Source organism: Cricetulus griseus, chromosome 3 (genome assembly GCF_003668045.3).
Source record: "Cricetulus griseus strain 17A/GY chromosome 3, alternate assembly CriGri-PICRH-1.0, whole genome shotgun sequence".
In the NCBI taxonomy this organism is placed as follows: domain Eukaryota; kingdom Metazoa; phylum Chordata; class Mammalia; order Rodentia; family Cricetidae; genus Cricetulus; species Cricetulus griseus.
In genome coordinates, this window is record NC_048596.1 from 260,765,951 (window position 1) to 260,790,058 (window position 24,108).

General features: G+C 42.4%; 1 protein-coding gene across 1 annotated transcript in view; it reads left to right on the plus strand.

Moving 5' to 3' along the window:
• The window catches only part of Sycp2l (synaptonemal complex protein 2 like), a 64,080-nt gene that overhangs the window by 17,445 nt on the left and 22,527 nt on the right, over positions 1-24,108 (plus strand). The window contains 14 exon segments of the mRNA XM_035441728.1: positions 2,733-2,767; positions 3,863-4,005; positions 6,894-6,946; positions 7,803-7,848; positions 10,493-10,585; positions 10,696-10,756; positions 12,081-12,231; positions 14,058-14,146; positions 14,582-14,730; positions 16,166-16,223; positions 16,321-16,399; positions 18,332-18,380; positions 22,847-22,991; positions 23,511-23,560. Coding sequence (XP_035297619.1) covers positions 2,733-2,767; positions 3,863-4,005; positions 6,894-6,946; positions 7,803-7,848; positions 10,493-10,585; positions 10,696-10,756; positions 12,081-12,231; positions 14,058-14,146; positions 14,582-14,730; positions 16,166-16,223; positions 16,321-16,399; positions 18,332-18,380; positions 22,847-22,991; positions 23,511-23,560 — 1,201 coding nt within the window.

Here is a 24,108-nt window from a genome sequence, read left to right on the forward strand (position 1 = left end):
TTTTCTTTGTTTCTACTTTATTGATTTCTGCTCTGATTTTAATTATTTCTGTGGTCGGAGTTTAGATTTGGTTTGTTCTTTTTTTTTTTTAAACCAACTTTTTGAGTTGTATCATTAAATCATCTATTTGTGTTTTTTTCCCTGATATTTTAATGTAGGCACTTAGAGACACAAATTCCCTCACAGGACAGTTTTCAAGGTGTTCCAAAGGCTCTGTGCCAGAGGTTTTGTTGTGCTGTGTATTCATTTGGTTCCAGGAAGTTATTTCTTTCTTGATTTCTTTGACCCATTCATTGCTTAGTAATGAGTTGACTCATCTCCATAAGTTTGTATATTTACTAGTTTTTGTTGTTGTTTGCTATCAATTTTAAGTTTTATTGTGTTGTGTTGAGGTAGAATACAGGAGTGCTTTCAATCAGTTTGAATCTGTAAAGATTTGTTTTGTGTCCCAGGATGGTAGATATTTTAGGGAGGTGTCTATGTCCTGCTAAGTAGAATGTGTGTGCATTGTTTAGTGTTTGGATAGAATATTCTGTAGGTAACTGTTAAATCCATTTGCTACACAGTGTCGATTACTCCTGATGTTACTATATTTTTCAGATAACCCATCTATTGGATCACCTACTATTAATGAATTGATGCTAGTCCGTGTCTTTCAGTAGTAGATTTTTAAATGAAATTGGGTGCCTCTGAGTTTGGTGTGTATATGTTTAGGAGAGTAATGCCTGCTTGGCTACCTGTACTCTTGGTTAGAATGAAGTGTCCCTCTTTGTCTTCTGATTAGTTTTAGTTTGCAGTCTATTTTGTCAGATAATTAGGACAGCAATACCTGCTTGCTTCCTGGTCCTATTTGAATGGAGCTCTCTTGTCCATCTTTTTACTCTAAGGTGATGTCTATCTTTAAAACTAAGATGTGCTTCTTGTAGGCAGCAGATGGATGGATTTTGTTTCTTGATCAATTCAGCCAGTCTGTCTTTTGATTGGTGAATTGAGGGTTCTCAATGGTATTTAGTCTTTTAATAATTATGGCTTTCTATTTCTTTCCACAGCCCCATTCCTCTCTTCAACGCAAAATAATGCTGGTATTTGACTTAGATTTGGTTTGTTGGACATGAATTTTCTTTAAAGTTGTTCATGTCATTTTTTTTCTTTTTTTCTTTCTCCTTCCACCATGGAAGATAGTTTTGCCTATATATATATATATATATATATATATATATATATATATATTAGGTTGGCTATCATCGTCTTTTAGGCCTTGGAATGCATTGCTCTTCTGGATCTCATACTTTGCATTGGAAATCAGCTGTTATTCTGATGGGTTTCCTTCTGTGTGCCACTTGTGTTTCTTTCTCTTGCAGCTTTTAATACACTTTCTTTGTTGTGTATGCTTGGTGTTTTTATTATGACATGCTATGGGGACTTTCTTTCTCATCTATGTGGTGTGCTGTGTTTCTTCTTCTGTCTCTGTGTTTTCTTCTCTGATCCTGTTGAAGGATCCAGTCCATGGCATTGACTTGGGATTATTCTCCCTTATCTATGCCTATAATTTGAAAGCTAGTTTTTTTCATAGTGTTTCACCTTTCCTTTATGTTCCTTTCCTGTGTTAAAAAAGACTTATGCCCCTTGTTTATTTCATCTACACCCTCTATTTTATCCTTGCGACCCATTATTCTGTCTTTTGCTTGAGTCGTTCTACTTGTAAAGCTTTCCTTTGGGTTTTCTAGTTGGGCTGTTGTGTTTTTCTTCAATTCCATCTTCATTTCTGCTTGAGTCCTCTTCTGTGTTTCTATCTCTTGACTGAGTTCTGTTCTCAAGTCTTGGGTTGTCTTTCTCATTCCATCAACCTTATGTTTGTGTTTTCTTGGGCATCGCTCAGGCATTTGTCATCCTTAAGTTCTTCCTCTTTGCTTTCATGGAGCTGTTTCTTTGCATCTTCTTTAACCACCTGACCTGGATCTCATCTAGGCAGGTCACCTTGCAAACATTTCTCCAGGACTGGTAGTCTGAGACAAGATGCTGGTTTGCTCTTTCATGTTGCTGATATTCTTGTGATGAGATCTGGGCATGTGCAAAGGGTGAGTCCTCCTGTGGGCTGCTGGTTGGTGGAAAGAGAACAACTAGAAGTGGCTCATGCCTGTAGAGGCTGAGGCAGGAGGATTGCTATGAGTTCAAGGTTAGCCTGAGCTTCAGTAAGACCCTGTTATGAAAATCTTTCTACCTAAACTCCAAGAAACCTCAAGCTTCAGAAGCAGATCACTCAATAGACCTACAGATCTTAGGAAGCTAATTCATTTCATGCATGTCAGGGGATTGGAGAAATGGTTCAGTGGTTAAGAGCTTTGGCTCTTCTTCCAGAGGTCTGGGGTTCAATTCCCAGCACCCACATAGTGACTCACACACAACTGTGTGTAACTCCAGTTCAAGGGTATCCAACACCATCATATAGACATGCTTGCAGGGGAAACACCAATGCATATAAAATACAATTAAATACATTATTTTTAAAAGAAGAAAATGTTAAAATGTATATTGGTCATCAATATATGTACTTGAAGAAAATTTCCATTGAAAGATATTTATATGCACATTGTGGAAATTCTGATACTGATTTCAAATATATATGTGTGTGTGTGTGTGTGTGTGTATCTTGGTTTTAAACTTATTAATTTAACAAGGCTTTACTTCTTGATATTCCTCTCAGTAAAATGTAGTTTATGTAAATGTTTCAGGAAAGAATTGGCAAGGAGGATCTTGACTGTGGGAGGTAAGCAGTGTTTAGAATGTTAAATGCTTACAATATTGGGCATTAGGAGATGCATGGGGATTCATTCATGCTTCATTTGGAGATAGGAATTAAGATTTTGCTTTTACTTCTGGGAGATTCTGGCCTGCTGAAAATCATAACAGTTAATAGACACCTACTGGCCAGTTTTGTCACATTTTAGTGTCTCACTAAATGTGCTTTAATTAAAATTATTTTTTTATGTAAAAGCCTTCAGAGTCACAGATAAAGCCCTCTATGTCCGTGTCCCCACTTCCTGTCTGTCACTCAGAGTTCTTTTCATTCTCAAACATTTTTATCTGCGTAATAATTACATGATTGTTTCATAGATTTAAAAACATTAGGTGACTGCTACCTTGTCAGCCATTGGATTACACCCCTCTTTTCAGTGTTTGGGTTCTGGGTATAGCTCAGCTGGTAGAGTGCTTGCCTAACATGTACAAAGCTCTGGGTTTTAGCCCTAGCTCCCCACAAACGAGGTGTGGTGATACAAGTCTATACTCCCAGCACTTGGGAGGTGGGGATGGAGAATCAGGAGTTCATGGTTATCCTTGGCTACATAGTGAATTTGAGTCCATCCTGAACTACAACAGGACCTTTTTTTTTTTTCCTTTAAAAAAAAGAATTATTTGGTATTTGAGTATATAGTGTAGCTGTAGTAAAATACTGTAACTTTAATGAGATTTTATTTTTGTTGTACAACTGTTTTCAGGCTATTTTCTCTGACTTGATATTTTAATATACTTTAAATATAAAACCTAAAAATATGTGTACACATATATAAGCATATATGTACATATATATTTAATATTACTTGGGGGTTGAGCTCAGCTCCTTGTACATACTAGGCAAACATTCTACAACTGAACAATATTCCCAAAAATAGTATTTTAGAGATGTTCTCTATCTGAAACTGTTCATATTTCCCCCTAGCAATCCTTTAGTATACTTTTGGATGGTCATAATGACTCTGAATGCATCTTGTTGCATTTCCCTGAGTGCCTCAGCCCTAGACCAAATGCTGACTTTAAATATTTTATTCTTTGTCACGTTGTCTGCTGTGTTGTGAATCTCTAGATTATAGCCAGCAGGTTGCTCTATCAGAGGCATTGTGTAGGATGGCTGTTGGAACACTGAGAAATGAGCTTGCTCTTCAGTGGTTTGATGACAAAGTCCTGGCTGAAGCTTTCAAAGAAATTAGGAACCGGGAATTTGAGACGGTGAGAATTCTGGTCATAAGAGTATTTAGTGAGGTTCCTCTCAGAACTTTGCTGTGCTGTAGGCTTAGGGGAAGATTTAATTTTCTTAAGGAAGAAAAATTTTTTCATTGTGTGTGTGTGTGTGTGTGTGTGTGTGTGTGTGTATGTATGTACGGGTACGGGTGTGTGAAGAAGTTTGTGTATGAGTGCAAACGCTGATGGAAGCCAGAAACTGGTGTTGTAACCTGGAACTGGAGTTACAGGCAGTTGTGAGCCTCTTGACAGAGGCGCTGGGGACCACAGTACTACATAGCAGTACATGTTCTTAACTCCTGAGCCATCTTCCCAGCCCCTCACTATCTAAAGTATGATGGGATCGCAATCTTAACTTTCTGTTTCCCCACATCAGTGAAGGAATTTGAAAATGATATAAACAAGTATTTGGGGAACATGTGAGAAGGTACGGATAGGGCTTCCTTAGAGGGAACTGATCAGGAGACACTGTAAATTTTCTAGGTCCCGCAAGGAAAACATTTGGAAGCAGGTAGAGGTTTTGAATGGCTCTTGAAGAGTAGGGATACAATTGGAGAAGAAAGAGCAAAGAATTGGAACCTTGAAGAGAGAAGCTGTGACCGCTGCAGGTGGCTGGCATCAGCATTCACGCTCTAGTGGTGAAGACCTTAGAGTGGTTATGCTGTGTGCCACCTAGCGGCTGCAGTTGGAAGCACAGAGATTGGTGGTTGGGTCTTTGTTTTGTGAAAGTTTAGCTGACTGGGATTGTTCCTAAGGAGCACAAAAATAGCTCTCAGCTTTGTTGTATATCTGCCTTCTCCTACAATTGCTAATGCATTTTCTGTATTATTTCCAAAATATCTTTAAATTAGGGTTAGAGTCCCAGGAAAGGGTAAAATTCATCTCAAGTGTTCATTCTAATGAAGCCTTCTAATCAAACCCTCTGTGTAACTGGGATTATTACATGCTTCACATTGTGCTAAATTTGAATCTTTATATTGTGTATCTTAGACAATTCACAGAAGATGTTTAGCCAGGTTGCAGTATGTTATAAATGTAAAGGTCATGATTCCAGGCTTCTTTTGGCCAACTTGAGTTTGAATTTTACCTCAAATTAGAGTTCCACCTGCCTGACTCAAGCGATGTTTGCAAATGTAAACAAGGTGAGGACTAGTGAAATCTTAGTATTCATCTGCAAAGTGGGATCAATTCCACCTTAAAATGAGGAGTTTCTTAGTGTTACTATTGCTGTAATGAAACACCATGACCAAAAGCAACATGGGGAAGAAAGAAACCACTTATTTGGCTTATATATCCCGAATCACAGCTCACAGAGGGGAGCCAAGGCACGAACTCAAGCTAGGCAGGAACCTGGATGCAGAAGCTGATGCAGAGGCCATAGAGGGTGCTGCTTACTGGCTTGTTCCTCAAGGTTTATTATAGCACATAGTACCACTAGCCCAGTGGTGGCACAACCCAAAGTAGGCTTGGTCCTCCTACCTCATTCACATATTAAGAAAATCCCCTACAGACTTGCCTGCAAAATATTTGAGAGACATGTGGAAAGATAAATATAGGGCTTCTTTAGAGGAAACCGAGCCAGGAGACAAGCTGAAAATTTGATGGGTCTTATGGAGGGAATTTCTCAGTTGAGTTTTCCTTGTCTAAGATGATTTCAGCTTATGTCAACCTGATATAAAACTATCCATCACAAGGAAAATTCATGGAGAGAAAACAAGAATCCCTGGGATGATGTGGGCAACCAGACACCCCTTATCTGTCTCTGCAGATGATGAAAACAGAGTAAATTATCTCATTTCCAAAATCGTCTCTGCAACTACCTCCTGGGTCCATCAGCTTCTCTATCGAGTTGATTTTAGATGAAAGTCTTATGCTGCTCATGTCTATTTAGGGCCAAATATAGATGTGAAGTGTGAGAAACATTTGCCTACAGCAGCCAGTCCTTGGAAACAAAAATAAAGATAAATCTGGACCCATGCCTCGTTGTCCTCAGAATGTCAGGGCAGTGGATTCAGTGTCATGATGACTGTTGCTTAGGAGAATTCTAGAGGCATTTCTTGTTCTTGGAGTATATGGCATAGATGACCTGGTCCACATGATTCACCCTGCTGGGTCCTCCCAGCAGTTAGAGCTGGGGAAGGGCCGGTCCAGCAGGTCTCTTCCCTGGGCTGAGTGGGATGGTAGGTGTCTACAACTCAGACCCTCCCCCGTCCTGGTTACCGGGAGAAAATACACACAGAGTCAGGAGATTTGTCGAAGCAGGATCTCGATTTATCCCAATAGGCACGAGCTTATATAGGGCTGAGGTAGGGGATGGGAATCTTAGGATGGGGTAAGGAGACATGAGGAGTTAGGGCCAATAATTTTCCACCAAGCTGGCAGGTATCTATCTACACAGGGGGCAGTCTTACATCAGGCCTTGTTGAGTCACTCCCATGTGGGGGTTACAGGCCAGAGACAGGTCGCCAAACTCTAGCCAGGCTCAGGAGGTTACACTGGGCCTTGCATCTGAGCCTTTTTTAGGCCCAACATCACCCAAAGTAAATAGGTTGTGTATGGCTTGTGCTAGGCAGGTACCGGGAAGTGTGTGCTAGATCAGTTGGTTAAATACTGGGCTCTAACTCATCAGTGAGGTCTGTTTTTCTTGCCCACTCCTTTGCCCAAATGAATCTCTCACACATTGACTTGTGAGCCCTGAGTATTCCTCAGCTGGGTAGGCAATACTAAGGGCACGAGGAGGCACGCTCACAGCCTTCTCTTTGGGCACAAAGCATTGCTGATGTAAAGCAGTGTATCCTTGTGAAGATTTAGGTCAGTTGGGAAGGTAATCAAGAAAAGTGTGCTCTTAAATTTAAGACTTGCATTGCTTGTTTTAGGACTGTCGGCAGTTTCTCAATTTCCTGAATGACAGACTTGGTGACGAGAGAAGGTAACAAGTGTCTTTGGGATTATTGTATTTGACTAATTATAATCTGATATTGTTTGGTGCTTAAAAGAATATCTAGGATCTTTCTAATTTTAAGAGACTATAGGATCAACTAAGTGGCTAATTAGAAATTTAGGAAGACCCTGGTATAATGGCTCACAACTATAGTCCTAGTAAACAAGAGGCTGAAGTGGGTGGGGTTTTGTTTGTTAGTTTTATTTTTTTCAATTATATATATATATGAGTGTTTTACCTTTATGTATGTATAGCAGATGTGTGCCTGGATGGCATTTTATCTCCTGGAACTGGAGTTATAAATGGTTCAATGTGGGTGCTGGGGACTTGAACTCAGGTCCTCTCTGAGAGCAGCAAGTGCTCTCAACCCCTGAGTCATCTCTCCAATCCTAAGATTTCCTGGAATTTCTTTTTTTTTTTTTCCAAGACAGGGTTTCTCTGTGTAGCTTTGGGAGCCTATCCTGGCTCTCTCTGTAGACCAGGCTGGCCTCGAACTCACAGAGATCCAGAGTTCCTGGAATTCTTGAAGAGTAATTTTAAGAAGACTAAAGGAGCTCAAGGATAGGCATATCACAGACAGGTGTGTGATGAGACAGTATTTGCTAAGTTCACTCTGATCTCTAGGATTTGGATCAGGTAATTTTTCTGAAATGGGTGCTAATAACCCTGACTTAGAAACTGCCTGCTGGAGAGGAGATGGCTCCCCACAGTGGGTCTCTATTTGCCGAGTTGTAGCCCTCTCATATCCTGTGTATAGGGTATTTCCCAGCATGCCACAGTCATGAAAACTCATTATAAGGCGTCTGCAGGTCATTTTGATTTTTAATTGTGAGGTGTTTTGCAGGGTCTATTCATTCCCATGCTTGACTGCTTTTGCTGATGATCAGGAGGTAGGCCTGTCTGTCTGTCTGTCTGTCTGTCTGTCTGTCTGTCTGTCTGTTCTCCTTCTCCAAAGATTCTAAAGGGTGTATGAATGAAACTCTATTAGGTTTATACAGTTATGTCCGACCTGCTGCCAGTACTCTAAAGGGCCACTTACTTTGTGTGTGTGTGTGTGTGTGTGTGTGTGTGTGCGTGTGTGTATGCATGTGTGTGCACATGTACTCAAGCACTCCCCTGTGCATGTATGTTCATGAATACACATGCATACATGTAGAGGCCAGAATAATCCTGGGTGTCATTCCTCAGGCACTGGGCACTTAGAGGCCTTTAAAAAAGAATGCTAATTTCTCTTAGTGACTCCACCTTCAAACTGATCTGATTGCATCGTAACCAGGATGCATTTTCGGAAAGCTCAAGGGTCTGTGGCTGTACTGGGAGAAAGGATTTCAGAGTTCAGACTGTCTGGAAGTATCAGACTCTTGTTTCATTTTCCCTGTTCGCAGGAAACATTGCTCATGTCTGAACTAGAAAGCAGAGAGTCAAGGTTCTCTCATTTTTCCCCTTACAGTTGATACTCTTCCCTCTTTTTCTAGCAACTGGGCCACTTTCCTGTCCCTGTACTTTGTGCTTTATAGCACAAGACACATGGTACAAGCGACCTTTCTGAGCTGTGTGCCATGTGGCTCCAGCACTGTGGCCCCCGTGTTTGCTTCCACTCTACCGTATACACTGGAGTCTAAGGCTAACCAGTTTCTCTTCCCATCTTCGGTTTCTAGAAGAAAGGGCTCCAACCAATAGCATCACAATTTCCAGGTGAAGTGCACGAATTTACCCAGAACCATGACTCAGCTGAGATTTCTTGAGTGTTTTCAATCATTTCACTGTCACGGGTTCAGAGACCCCCTTCACGGTTTCTGGAGCTGAGTTTCTCAACTTGCAACACACCCAAAGTTCCTTCTGTCCACAGCTGAATTTGATGAATGAATGCTTGCCTGTCATGTCTTTCTCCTTCTCTGCCTGCCCTAAGATTTCATTACCTGTGTGGTTGTTCTTGCCAGGGCTTGAAGGCTTCCATCTGCTTAAATCCTGGCTCTTACACTCCAGTCATGCACTAGCTTTTCATGTCAGTGTTGAGGGGAAAACCCTCCCTCAGCTCTGTAGCTGCTGTGGTAAGCTGGAATGGTGGGAAGGAAAAAATGTCTAAAGAATCCTATTCAATAGAAAGGTGTTAGAGAATAGTAGGTCTGGTGTTTGATCCAAGTCTGGGGGAATAAAGGCATAATACTTAAGGTTGACCAATCTAATGCAGAGAGTCTGAAATGCTCCAAAGTCCCCGACCTACTGAGTGCTCCATGGCATCAAACTTCAGAGCTTACTCAGAAGAGGACCTGCCTTACATGCAAGAAGATGGGAGTTTAATCCCTAGAAATCATCCCATTGTTTTTAAAGCTAGGAGCTGTAGTACCTACTTGTAATTCCTTGCCTGACGGGGTGGAGATGGGAAGATCCCTGGACTCACCCAGCTAGAACTTAGGGAAAACTGGGCCAGGATCCTGTCTGAAAAATAGAAAGGTGGGTGACACTCGAGGTTCAGCATCCAAGGTTGTCGTCTGGTTTCTGCACACATGTACATTCACCCACCACACACACAAACATATAAAGGGAAAAGTCTGATGGGCCATGGAGATGACTCATTGAATAAAGGGATTTGTGCCAAATTCAATGACCCAAGTTCAGTCCCTGAGTTATGCCTGGTAGGAAAAACTGACTCCTGCAAGTTGTCGTCTGACCTGTACATATATGCCATGACACGCACTCATGCACATACAAGTTCACAATACAGTGTAAAAGAAACTTAAAATGTCCCACAACTGTCTTCATGCAAGGCACAGGCAAAACACAAGTAGACTTAAGTTACTGTATAAAATTCCCTTCAGACGGTTGAGTGTCAGTTTCCTGTCTGAGCAAGTTCATTCCCCATTTTGTACATGCCAACATTGCACAGTCAGAACTGCTCTGGTCTATGTATTTCAGATGAGTGGTGCTCAGCCTGGTCTCCCTGACATTTGTCTAGTAAGCCTCTGGGGAGGATTAAGGGCATCGCTAATAGATTCTCTGGACAGATGCCTGTGGGGAGTCGGGCAGAGAAGACATCTACTCTTTCCAGAACATCACATTGCTTGAATCCTTGATTTTCACTCTAAGTATGTCTTTATTTTGTAATGATAAAAACACAAGTAATTTGAGCTCAAGTGTTAGCTGTTCTCTAACTGATGGTCAGCTGGACACCAAATTGTCACTAGTTTGCTCACAGTATCTTTCTTTTTTTTTTTTTTTTTTTTTGCTAGAAGTTTCCATCTCTATTCAGTGTGGTTTACTACCGTTTCAGCACAAAACGGGTTCCTCCTACCCCCTTGATTTTCACCAAGAAAAAAAAATAGTGTGGATAGAGTTGTGTGACACAGTTAAATATTAAGTATTGAGGACAATAGGATCTTCCCAGAAATGGAGCGTGAGACTGAGACCCAGTTGCTGATTTGCACAGGATTCGGGTACTAGGAACTGCTGGTAGTTCTGCTCCAGGATGTTAATAATTTCAGTCACACCCTTTGATACGAGATTCCTGCATAACTTGCTGAAATTCTCCCACAGATGAGAAAACCAGCAGATGAAAAATTAGAGGAATTTTGGATTGATTTCAACCTAGGAAGTCGAAGCGTGACTTTTTACATAGACAGCAGAGAGGTAACTAGCATTCATCTCCCAGCAGCCCTGCGCATTTAGGAAATCTTTGTATAAATACTATTGCACATTCTATTATGCGCTCATTATTTTTACTCTGTCTTTTCCTCAAGAGTGCTCTGTGGGAACCAGTACAGCTCTCAAAGGAGGCAGTGGTCAAGTTTAGTGCAGTGGGTAAGTGATATACACCTTCCCTCAGAACTTCGTGCTGCTTCTGTTGATGTTACAGTTTTTAGTTAATTCTAGAATGCATTTTGATCATGTTCTTATCTGGCATCTCCTTTTCTAATTCTTTATTTAAAGATTTATTATTTTTATTTATAAGTTCATGTCTGTCTGTGTCCAGGAACACGTGTGTGTACGGGTGCCCACAGAGACTAGAAGAGAGTGTCAGATCTCCTGGAGTTGGAGTTAGAGGTTTGTGAGCCACCTGATGTGTGGGTGCTGGGAACTGAACCTGGGTCCTTTGGAAGAATAGAATGAGCTCTTGACCTTTGAGCCATCTCTCTAGACCCAGAAGAGAGGATTCCCTGAATGGGAACCGATCCCAGCCTGAGGTGGCCAGAGTGCCAATCCTAACCACTAGACCACCAGGGAGTGTTTGAATTTTCCTACTGGTCTCATTAAATGAAAGAGTGGGTTAGTCTCAATTTGCAATTTAACTGACTCTTTGAAAGACATTAGCATGTAATTAATATAAAAATGGTTGTGCTGTGTGTATGTTCAGTTTTTCTGTTTTATGTTCTTACCTGTGTTAGATCTTTACAGTCTTTTGGGGGTGCTGTACTGGCAAGTCATGGTAGTTTGTGTTAGCCAATGGTTTCAAGTGGGCTGCTGTCTTGATAACCCAGGTTCATCCCCCTTTCTCCTCTTTCTTTTTACCTTGGTGTAGGTATAGGGCTCTTAGGTTTGTCCACTCTTTCATGATCTTTCTGTTCTCTCTAGCTTCTACCTACTTTGTACTTGTCATGTTATTTTTTTCCTGGAGACTGAATTTTAATCTTGATGTGTTATTTTCAGAAATCAACTGCTCAATTGCCAGTAGTATTGTGGAAGCAACTGTTGTCTGAGACCCAGACAACTGAAATGGATATTAGCATATTGGAAACTGAATTTTAGGATTATGTGGGATTCCAGAGAGAGAGAGAGAGAGAGAGAGAGAGAGAGAGAGAGCAGAGCCAGGGAGAATTTTTCTTAGTATATTTTCTTAGTAGAAAATTTTCTTAGCATAAAATACCTGTTATATAACAAAAATTCTCTCATAAAAACATTGAATAGTGTCATTCAAGATGGTACTTATTTCTTTAGCAGTAAAACAAGATCCTTCATGTTTTCAAATAATCGGCTTCTAAGTCACATGTTTTGTATATATGTAAATACAAGTTTTGAAGTCATTTCTGTTTAACATGACTTTACCTTCTCATTGCAGAAAATTCTGAACAGTTGACAAAAGCTTTCATTATACTAATATACCTGATATAACACATCTTTCTGTCAGAAAGTGATAGGATGAAGATATTAATCATTTACCTGAAAGAGTCGATTATCATCAGCAAGAAAGAAGCAAAGATAATAGAAATCCACTTCGACAGGCAACTCGGCATATCGCAAGCTTCAGTTCGCGCTTTGGGAGAAGATGAACAGGTGGCAGCTTTCTCTCTCTCTCTCTCTCTCTCTCTCTCTCTCTCTCTCTCTCTCAATCCCTCTCCCTCCTCTCTTTCTGATTTTTTTTTTGAGAAAGAGTTTCTCTCTGCTGCCCTGGCTATCCTGGAACTCACCCTCTAGACCAGGCTGGCCTTGAACTCACGGGGATCCACTTGCCTCTTGCCTCCCAAATGCTGGGATTAAAGGCCTGCTCTACCATGCCCAGCCTCATTCCCTCTGATTACTTGACAATGTGTTTTCACATCTCTTCAGTCTCCATGTTGGACTTTGATGCATCCTTTGGTCAAGAAGAAGACTCGAGAGTTCTGGGTTTTAATCCCAACTCTCCCTTGTGTGTCGTGGTCTTAAATGTGCAGGACACAAAAGTTCCTCGTGTCTTGAAATGAATTGTTCCATCTACTGTGGGCAGAGTGCAGTTTGTCTGAGGCATTGCCACATCCCTACAACACTGCTGAGGAGAACTGCCAGGCTTCTTGACCCTTCCTCCTGGCCCTGGGGGATTGAGCAGGGGTTTTCCCCACTCTGCACTGGTCTTTTCTGATAGGAATGCCCTGCACCTGCCCTGGAAATCTTGACCCCCCTTTTTCCTACCCACGCATAAGGGTGCTTTTCCATCACAGAAGTTGGCAAAGTAAAGAAATTTGCAACAAAAGGACATACAGTAACAGACAACAGGGGCTGAAAGGAAGGTCAGAGGAAGGGAAGACACAAGATGAGGGAGGGAGTCTCGGCTGCCTTCCCTTTGTTTTCAGTTATATATTAGAGCATCTTTCAGTGGTAAAGTGCTCTGCAGGTATAGTTCCCATGTCCTGCCCAGAGGGTGAGGTGACGGTTCCCAGCATCCTATAGAAAGCAATGAGGTGAGGATTCCCATGATCCTACACAATGAGATGAGGTGAGTGTTCCCATGGTTCTACACAATGAGATGAGGTGAGGGTTCCCGTGGTCCTACACAATGAGATGAGGTGAGGGTTCCCATGGTCCTACACAATGGGATGAAGTGAGGGTTCCCGTGGTCCTACACAGGGGATGAGGTGAGGGTTCCCGTGGTTCTACAGAAGGGCGATGAGGCGAGAGGCATGGAATACTAACCACTTAGGAAAAAACCCTCCTCTATATTGTTAAAGGACAAATTGGCCTGGCGTGCTAGATTCGCCTATACTTGTGAGGACCACCGAAATCACGGACATTTTCACATTTCCCAGTATGAATAAGACAGTTTCTGTCTGCATGGGACAGAGCCACAGTTCCTGGAGTAGGAAGCCCTGTGAGGAAAGGGGGCGGGGAATGGGATGATCATGTGATTGGGTGCTCATTGCATACTCACACTAAGAGAGAGCCACATCCCTGTTCCGAGCGAGCAAAGCATGGATTAAAACTCACCCAAGAGTTCAGGAAGACTTGAGCAGGAAGAATAGAGGGGGGAGGTCTTACAGCCTCAAACAATCTTGAAGCCCCACCCACATGCCCAGCCCCGCCTCCTAAAGGTTGTGCTCTCAGAACTACTGCACTGGGGAGATGGTTTCTAACATGCAAAATCTGAAGAGCACGTTCAAGCCATGACAGATAATCGATGCATTAAGACCATGAGAGTGCGACGAAGAGCAAAGCAACAGAGAGCCAGAGATGGTCCTAGAAGGTGGTGGTTGAGGGATGGGGGTGGGTGGGTATGGGGGATTGTAAGCCAGAAAGAGCAACAAGCAAAAGAAGATGGCAGAGACTCAGCAGGCTCCCTAATTTATCAACGTGCTGGGGGCTAGCTTTAAAACCTTTTCTTTAAAAGGCATTGGAAAGTTACATGGCCTTGGCTTTCATTTCAGACTCCTGTTTTGACAAAAGTCTCTCCTGAGTTTGAAAAAGAAGATGGTAAGATTCCTAGTAGCCACGAAAGTGAAACAGGTATGCTGAGAAGTGGCAGAATTCCAACTTGAAATTCCCTGTAGAAGCCTGAGGGTGCCTTGGAAGAGGTCCGCACACGCTGAGCTGGTCAAGCAACAGCATCCCATGAGGGCGGATTGTAGCCTTGAAGCTCCTACTCCATCTGTGAATGTCCTCTTTGGGGACAGAGCTGGAAATGACCTAGAAGAACAGATGCTGGGGGTGGCGGGAGGTGGGACTCTGCAGGGCCCTGACTGCTGGCACAAAACCTCTTGAATTTCAATTTCAAGTGCCTTAGCATTGGTTTTGAGATTTGAGGCACAACTTCACTACCAGCTTTTACCACAAGGTGGCGATATACCATAGCCATGCTTTCCTGGAGAGTAAGGACAGAGTGAGTGTCTGCTCGGCCCGTGGAGGTTATCGTTTAGATGTTCTTTTTCTCATTAAATACAGAGCATGCAGAAGAATCCACAATCCTGCCAGGGTTCGTGGGTGATGACGATGACCTCGTGGATGATGACGACGACGACCGTTGCCTAATAACTCGCAGCTTTGATGTTCAGTCAGAGCCTGCTGTGAGTAAAAGAGGCTGGGAAAAGATGGTTGGGGATTTGTGGCCCCCAGGATAGACAAGCACTTCCTCTGTTGAATGCTAGCCCGTTTTCTTTTCAACAGCTGTCTGCCATTAATTTGTCTGTCCCCCTCTTCAGATTGTCTCTGTTCATTGAACATGGCTGTCCCATGAAATGCCTGCCTGGACTGGTCTCTGATTTGTCTCCTCATTTGGGCTCTGCAGAAAACTGTCTGCAAACTAATGTAGGGACGGAGCCTCATGTTGAGGGTCAGAGGTGGTTTCCCTCCCTGGCTGAGGGCATATGGACCCGTTGACTCATACTGTTCTTCTTGGGGCTTGGGATCTATCAGTCAAGGTGTCCTAGTTAGGGTTTCTGTTGCTGTGATGAACCACCATGACCAAAGCAACTTGGAGAGAAAAGTTGTTTGGGTTATTCTTCCACAGCACTGTTTATCACTGAAGGAAGTCAGGACAGGAACCCAAACAGGGCAGGAACCTGGAAGTAGGAATTAGGATACAGAGGCCATAGAGGGGTGCTGCTTACTGGCTTGCTCGTCATGTCTTGTTCAGCCTGCTTTCTTCTAGAACCCAGGAACACCAGGCCAGGGATGGAACTACAGAAAGTAGCCTGGGTCCTCCGCCATCAATCACTAATTAAGAAAATTCCCTACAGGCTTGCCTGTAGCCTGATCTCCCTTCTCTCAGATGACTCTAGCTTTTGTCAAGTTGACATAATGCCAACCAGCACAGGAGGTGACATCTAGCACTTAGGTCTGCCCTTAGTAGGATTTAAGAATGGGTGCTAACTTATAGATTGGCTGGGGCAAGAAGGGCTGGTGTGTTATTTCACAGCAAGGTAACTGGGTAATAATAATGCTAGAAGAAAGGATTTGGGGTGGTTTCATTATAAAGAAAGTGATAAATGTTTGAGGACTTATGTTTAGCGTGACTTGTCAAGCTTTTCACAATGCAGACAATGGGGCAAAATCTTAAATGACACATCAGACATGTGCAGTTGTATTTGCGAGTTTAAAAATTAAGACTACAGCACACCCACGTGGTTTATTTAGACATTTTCCTCGTTTCCTCACGTCAACACATGGTACGGAGGGTGACTGATAATGGTGTCAAGCATTTTCATGTTTGAAAGTCAGAGATTATTAGTCTTTCAGGTAAATTGTCACCTTTTAATGTCACCGTTTAGGTGCCTTGGGAAGTTGAACCCTTGCCCCTAGTGCGGAAGCTCCTGCAGATACCCTTGTAGTGTTTTCTCTGGACCAGTGACATATCATGGGCATCTTTGGTAGTAGCAAGTCCTTGCTTGTGATTTGCAAGTGGAAGTTTTGGAACAACAGAGCCATTGGGAGTCAGTTGTGTTCAGCTGCTCTTCAGAGCCAAAGTGGGTCCCAAAGGCTAGAGACCAAGGTTTCCCTGATACCATACTAACTTCTTTTACCTTGCAGCAAACAGATACAGAAGACAGTTCACATGAAAAATCAAAACCACAAGATCCCAAACAAGGTACGGAGAGTCTTCTCCACAGTCACTAAGTGATCTGTTTAAATATTTGTCCAAGATGCTTACTGTCATTTTATTTTTAACTTTTGGTCCCCAGAAGTTACTTCAAAACACAAGTATCCTTCAGATATGCAAGAACCATCAACTCAAACTCAGGCTTCTAAATTAAATGATACAAAGTAAGTGATTTTTATCTTTACCATATTTATTTTGTTTTTTAGTTGCCATGGTAATTGTACAACTTGATGCTTCTAAGCCTGTCTGTATCTGCAGTAAGCTGCATGTTTATGGAGACATTGTGAGGCAATCAGCATAGTAATTGTCATGTTTATGGGAGATAGGGTGTTTTTTTTTCCATACAAGTACCAATTGTGTAACATATTGGCATATTCTTCTGAAACATTCTTCATCTCTGTGTAGTGAGAGCATTTGGCAGCCTCTTGTTATTTTTAAAATGGACACTACAGTGATGTTGACTGTAGCTACCCTGATATGAAGCCAACATCAGGACCATCCCTCACGTCTAGCTGTAATTATGGACCAATTGTACCCCATCACACCCTCTCACCTAGATCCTGGAGACCACCATTTTCTCTCCCCCTCCATGGGTCAGACTGTGCAGATCCCACCTGACAGTGAGGTCACACAGTTCTTGTCTTTGTCTACCTGGTTTATTTCAATTAGTGTTGTTTTCCAGTGTCACTCAGGTTGAGAACTTCAGGATTTTATTCTTGGTGGCTGAGCAGTATTCCAGTGTGTATATATGTACCATGCTTTCTCTATCTGTTCCTCTTATGGCAAACGTTCAAGCTGATTCCCCATCTTGGCTATTGTAAAACTACAGAACCACACATATGAGCATGCTGGCAGTTTAGAGTTTTCCATTTTTCCTAACCCGACCATTCCAATCTAAATTCCATATAAAGTTTCCTATAGAACATTCTGAGCTGCATTGGCAAACTCTCCAACTCCGCAGCCCCCTGCAAGCATGTCTTCTGGGTTTCCTTTAGCAATGTATTTTTGTGCTGAATTTTAGATTAAACACAGGGTCAGTGTACAAAACTGAGGCTTCTCTTCTGTTTGAAACACAAAGCAGAACCATTTGTAACAGCATTAGGACAGGATGTTCTTAGGTATTCATTTGCAGGGTACTATTAGAACACAGCCATAAAAGGACTACTCCAGAACTCAGTGAGAGAGAAGAGGAAGACTTGAATAGGTGGAGAAACCCTGTGCTCATCAGGGGGACAGTTTAATAGCAAAATGTCAATTCTGCTCAAATTGATCTAAGTATTTAGGATAACCCCAGTGTGAATAGCAACAGGCTTAAAAAGAAATTGGTGAGCCAGTTTTCAATTCCTTGTGGGAACTTAAAAGATCCTGAGGTAACGAAACGGGCTTTCAAAAAGGAGCAAAGTGACAGGGTTTTCACACTACCTGCTCTCCAAACTTACTAGAAACTTCCTTAAAAAAACTAAAAGTGAGACTGGAAAATCATTTAGTAGTTCTGTCTTTAGTTTCTTTCTGTTATATTATGTTACTTCCCGCAGATGCTGCCCACCAACAGTCCACACAAGTCCCAGGCACCCCGCAGCTACTTATGTTAATAGACTGGATATTTGACAAGAGACTACTTACTGTTAAGCATAGACAAGGAACCTACAGAACTCAATAATAAGAATAATAAAACCCGATTGAAAAACAGGCAACATCTCTCCACAGAAGACACACAAGTGACCAGTTGACAAACTCCAGGGATAACTTTCGTTTAAAGCACACCAGATAGGTCCTGGGTGGAATCAGGCCTGGGAGATGGCAGTTTTGAGTATCACCTGTGCTGGCAGGCTGCCCACCACTCCGCCTCTCCTCTGCCGCGCCCTGCCCCCTTCTCTAACCACGCCCTCTCCACTCCGCCCCCTCCTCTCCTATGAAGGACCCTACAAAGCTTCATTTTCTTTTGAATAGCAGTGTCCCTTCCAGAGAGTGTATGGAAACAGGTTGTAAGATACATCCCATAGACTGCGTCCATGATCAAGAAGCCAGACCTTTGCAGCAGGAGGAGGATGAAGGAGGTGGCATCTGTCCTGTTAACTTGATATATTTTATTTTAGGAAAGATTCTGCCTTTGAGGGGGACGCAGAACAAGACAGAAGGAGGCCGGTAATGTAGGACTTTCTAATGTTTTAAGACAGCACTTCCTAAATGTCTGCTGTGTGCATGCCATCTTCAAAATTGCCATAATTTTCCTCCTTGTTTTCTCAAATACCTTTCTTCTCCAATTCACTACACAAGAAATTATTGCAATTTCAAATGTAAAATTGGTGTTATTTCTAATAGTTGGCAGACTCCCAGACAAATAACAATAGAAAACAGCAATAAGAATCTATTGGTATACACAGTTACTTATTTTTCTGTTTTTGTTTTGGTTGTTCATATGTGCTGTAGGCTTTATGAACTACTAGCTGTGGAAAGGGAAATGAGACCAATCAACAAAATTAGAAGAGGGGAAATTTTATGTTAATCCTGTTTGCTGGTAGCTAGATCATGGAAGATTTAGAACGAAATTCCTTCAGTCAACCTCTTGTACAGTAGCAATATGTTCACAAACTTTCCCAAAGGAGCCACCTTGCCTCATGGTAGATGAGTGGTGATACATTGTCATGATTTATTAAAGCCACTGGAGATCAAAAGCAGCCACACTAGTTAGCTATAGAAGCTGGGTTGTGGTGGTACACACCTTTAATACCAGGACTCAGGCTTAAGAGATGGATGGATCTCTGAGTCTAAGACCACCCTGGGCTACCGGAGAGTGAATCAGAGCTCACACCTCTAATCCCAAGATTTGAGAAGTATAAAAGTAGAGGCATTCAGTCTGAGAGTTAGTCTTTAGCCACATTGAGGAGAGCATAGCCGTCTGACTAAATCCGAGGAGCAGTGAAGTCAGGAGCAGTTTGAGGATTGCCTCTTTGGTCTGAGCTGAGGTAAAGGTAAGAGCTGAGGTAAAGGTAAGAACTAGTGGCTGGCTGCTTTGCTACTCTGAACTTCAGCTTTAAGTTTGAACCCCAATATCTGTCTCTGGATCTTTTATTTATCATTCTACATAGATGAGATTTGATAGTTATTTCTCTGACTGTGGCCCAAAGAAGCACATTGGGTAAAAATGGGCATTTCTAGATGACTAACATGGAAAGCCAGAGATCTATCAAAAGGGCAGATGTGGGGTTAAATTAGACTTGGAGCCTAAAGTTTGTTCTTGCTTTAAAAAAGAAAAAGGAAAGGCTAGGAAGTAGACACATTGTAGACCCAAGACTTACCTTTAAGGGATTTTGACCTGTTAAAGAACTGAAATGCTACCAGGTACGGTAGCTCAAACCTGTGATTCTAGCATATAGGAGGCTGAGGCAGGAGGATTTCCATGAGTTCAAGGCCAGCCTGGGGTACAGATTGAGACTGTGTCTCAAAACCAGCACAAAATCAAACCAAAATGGAATGTTTTTGAGTTGGTGTTTACAGATGTAGCTTTCTGTCTTTGTGAGCCTAATGGCACTCACCCAGTGAGCCACAGCTCACACCAGGGGAAGTACACTACCCCAAGCCTGAAGTCTCAATGTATTTTTAAAAATCTCAGATATGAACACTGAAAAGAAAGGCTTTTTTAAACAGAGGTCATGAGCTGTCAACAAGCATGTCCTGGCTGTCCTGGCTTTCTCCTGCAGTTGTCCTTACTCTCAGCCCTGAAACTCAGGGTGGTCCCACCTAGGGTCTGTAGACAACAAGGAAGTCTAGGTCCTACTCAGGAAATATTGGTATAGAACACAGCCAAACACTGGGAATTTTCTTAAAGACCAGTGTTGGGTTCTTGTTGCTGTGACAAACCAAGAAAACCAGCTGTGAGGAGGGAAGTTCTGTTTGGTTCATTGTCACTGCTCCAGGGTGGGGCTTGGGAGAATGGAAATGATTAATGAGGCAGACTAAAATCTCATGGGACAACCAACTTTATTCAGAGTCTCAGACAGGGTTTAAGAAATGTCACATGAGTATAGTTCTGAGTTCAAAGTGTATACAGTCACGAGGACAAGCCACAAGTGGCACAAACATGTTTTTCCATAGAGGCATATAAAGGAGAGTTTAAACATTTTATTAATACAACAGCAACCAAGAATGGGTAATATGAAATAATCTCACTTCTATCGCTTCACCTTGGAGGAGCACAGAAACACATTCCAAGAGCAAGTCCGTGTTTTAAAGAAACTGAGGTCACAAGATTCTTGTCTTATTTCCTTGGAGTGGTACCAAATGCAGTGAGAATTCTCCTCACACAACTCTCTTCCTGGTCCATGTTCCAACAGTTCTGGTTTCAGAAACTTCAGTCTGTCACTACTTGGCCTGTTGATTTGGGCCTCTGGTGGCATAGTAAGTCCTGGCAAGAGTGTATGGAGGAGGAGACTTTTTCACCTCCTGGTGGTTTGGAAGCAAGATGGGGAATTGGCAAGTGTGCCAATGTCCTCTTCCAAGGCACCTGCAGTGAATTTACCTAGACTCTCCTTCCCAAAGGCTGCATCACTTCCTGTCAGTGCCCAGACAGGGAAGCAAACCTTCAACACAGAAGACCTTGGAGAAATGTTTGGGATCCAAACTGTGCAATCACTGACCCCCATGGTTTCTTGTGTCTAGTCAAATGTAGGAACCATTTTTGTCAATTATTTCCATGCTTTTGTAAACAATTTCCAATACAATTTGCTGTAAAATCCAAGCTAGGATTGTGTGTGTGTGTGTGTGTGTGTGTGTGTGTGTGTGTGTGTGTGTGTGTGTGTGTGCCTTTATTTCAAGATCAACTTGGACCCTCAGTATGTCCGGGATAAGAGAGTGTTGAGTTCAGTTGGGGTAGGGTTTTTAATCATAGCAGAAGTTGGGGTGAGGGGATTTTTAAGGTTCGGGACCCATGATTGGCTAGCATTTGTCTAGGGGCATCTTGGTGAAAGGGGATGGGTGTGTGCTGGGCTAAGGGACATCTGGTATTACATTAGGCATTTTCCCCTTGAATGCTGATTGGTCCATTCCTGGGTGGTGCCTGGGTGGTCTCAGTTTGTGGTCTTTCCTGGAGTCAGGTGTTGCCTTATGGTAAACCAAAACTCAGGCCTACTTTCTGTCTGGTCTCTATTGAGCCTGTCATGGCAGTAGTGTAGCCAAGCTGCCCTGGACCCTATAGCTGCTAGTTCCTTTTAACAATTACCTTCTCTGTTATCAGTGTCTATAAGGAGATGAATGGTAAAAGGAGGTATAGTTTATATGCACAGTTGAGACAGTTCAGCATTTCAAAAGATGACAACTGGGCCATTTTTAGAACATGGGTAAATACAGACAGTTGAAATAAGCCAGGCACAGAACAGAATTTCACTACATAGGAATCTAAATAGTTGAATAATAGGAGAGAGGGGTTGGGAGGATGGGGGAGGTGGTGGACACAAGATTTCAGTTAGACAGGTTCAAAGGATGCATGGTATGTGCACTGACTATAGGCAGTAGTTAGTGTTTTATACATGAAAACTGCTATGAAGGTGGTGGTAAGGTGCTTTCTCTTTTAAAAATATGAGGTGAAGTAACACATGTACTCATTAGATTGATTTAACTATTTCATAATGTACACGTATATAAAAATGCTTGTATACAATAAATACATGCAATACTTGTCAGTTTAAAAAGAAGTGAGAAATGACAAAATGCTGAAATGGTGAACATTTGGAAGAAGGATAAATGTGGATTGCAAAGCATGAATTTAAGCTCACCGTCACCCACCGTCACCCACCTTTACGGTCATGGTTTTACAGCCAGGGCTGAAATTGGTGTACTCCTAAGCTAGCGACAGCCGTGGTGCTGACTCACATCTCAGATGGGTCTGCCTATCAGCTTGTCGAGTTTCTTGTTCAGCCCCTTGAGCTCTGGTAGCTGCTTTTATGTTTTTAACCATTGATAATCTAGGCTTAATTGCAAGATGCTTTAAGTTTAAACAAACGGTATTCTTGTTTGCTTTCAGTTTGTGAAAAAAATAAAACAAAACAAAAACTGAAACACAAAACAATGTTTACTTTGCAAAGACATCCCCCCTGTCTCCTTTTGCCTCATTGTGGGTAAAACTCAGGGCTATACACATTAGCCCTTAAGCACTCAGTCATGGACCTACCTACATCCAGCCACTGGGAAGAGAGTTTTCACTTGGTTTTGTCATGTCAATCTGTGTTGAAGTGGTGGTGCAATATTGGCAGGTGGCTGCTTTGGGACAGTTACCAGTCCCTTTCCAGTTCTAAATACTTGACTAAAGAGAATTTGTCGTCCTTTGCCATAGCACCTCTAGTGGAATGAGCTCCTTTTTTTGCCCTCATGTCTGTACCTTTTCATTATGGGAGAGATCCTAGGCTCGTAGCAGGAGATATTTCTCCCAAGACAAATCATAGTGCTTAGTGCTTTGTGTGTGTGTGTGTGTGTGTGTGTGTGTGTGTGTGTGTGTGTGTGTGTGTGTGGTTTAATTGTAGGTAGATGGAGGTACGTGTGGCGACAAGCTTAATTGTATGCCAGGTGACGCTAATACCTGCTTTTGCTGTTCTCATTCATCATCTGTTTTGGAAAAGTTAAATTTTAGGAAACATTACTTCTCTGAGAGTAATGAAGATTCAGGTTCAAGCACCAGTGAACGATCTTGGACCCAAGATTACAAACGGAAATCCCCAAGAACATATTCGCAGAGGAGGAAGCCAGGAATCAGTTCTTTCAAGGGTTAGCTGGTTTGCTTATGTTCTTTTGGGCCCTTTCTCAGTTAAGTCAGCAGGTATTTATACCTCAGCATGTGATGGGAAGAGAAGGTACCAGGGGAATAGGCGGCCTTGGGGGCGGCCTTCCTGGAAACACCTGCAAAGGTAGAGTGTTTGCTCATGAAACCGAATGTGGGGTTAGCCTACTTTGAAATGCGAGGTACAGAAAAACAGGCGGTAAGCAGGCAGGAGGAATTCGGCACAAGCTGGAGCCATCCTCTGTAAGAAGTGGGTGGGTCTCCGCTAATTCTTGGGGAAAAGTAGGTTTTGAAGAGCTGAGAAGTGGAGTCACTGGTTCAGTGAAACCAAAGTGTGAGGGTGGTGGCCAGGGTAGGGGTGGAGAGGAATGCTGCTGAATGACCAGAAAAGGCTCCAGATGGCCCCGTTAGTGGAAACTCATAGTGTACCCGTATATGATTGGGGGTGGGGGTGTCTGTGTCTCATACGGAAACGCACCCATTGTGTTCTCACTTTTACTTTTCAGTCCTGCCACTTTCCCCCATCAGGAGTGGCAGAGTTCTTGGGGAAGACCAGGTAAGAGCAATTCACTGGGTGCCCTGGGTCCTTTTGGGCCAACCTGCATCACTGTCTTCAGGACTGTGAGACTAACAAACCAAGCGGTCTCCTGGTATGGAATCTGCTAACGTAAAGGTCATGGATGTCTAAATATTTGTTATGAATCTCAGGTAGATTTAGGCTCTTTTCTGGTCATCCTGAATACTGCTCATGGATCTTTATTTAAATACCTTTGTTGTCCTTATTTCCCACAATTGAGTGCTCTTGAATTTCTATTCCAAAATGAATATGTTATTTTATTCTTCTTTAGTTTTCAATTTTCTGAGATGATTTTTAAATCACTTTCAAAGATTTTTAACGATTTCAGCATTTGCATCTGAAGTTTGCAAGGTTGAAGTATCTTTAGGTTCATATGAATTTTATCCATGAAGTTATAAAATTCCCAATTTTTCTTCCATTACTCTTGCTTTATATCAAAGGACTTAGGAATATGGACACTGTAAAGGAAGACTTTCTCCATCTATCTCAGTCCCACTGGACTGGTTTCTCTCCACCCACTGGGTCCT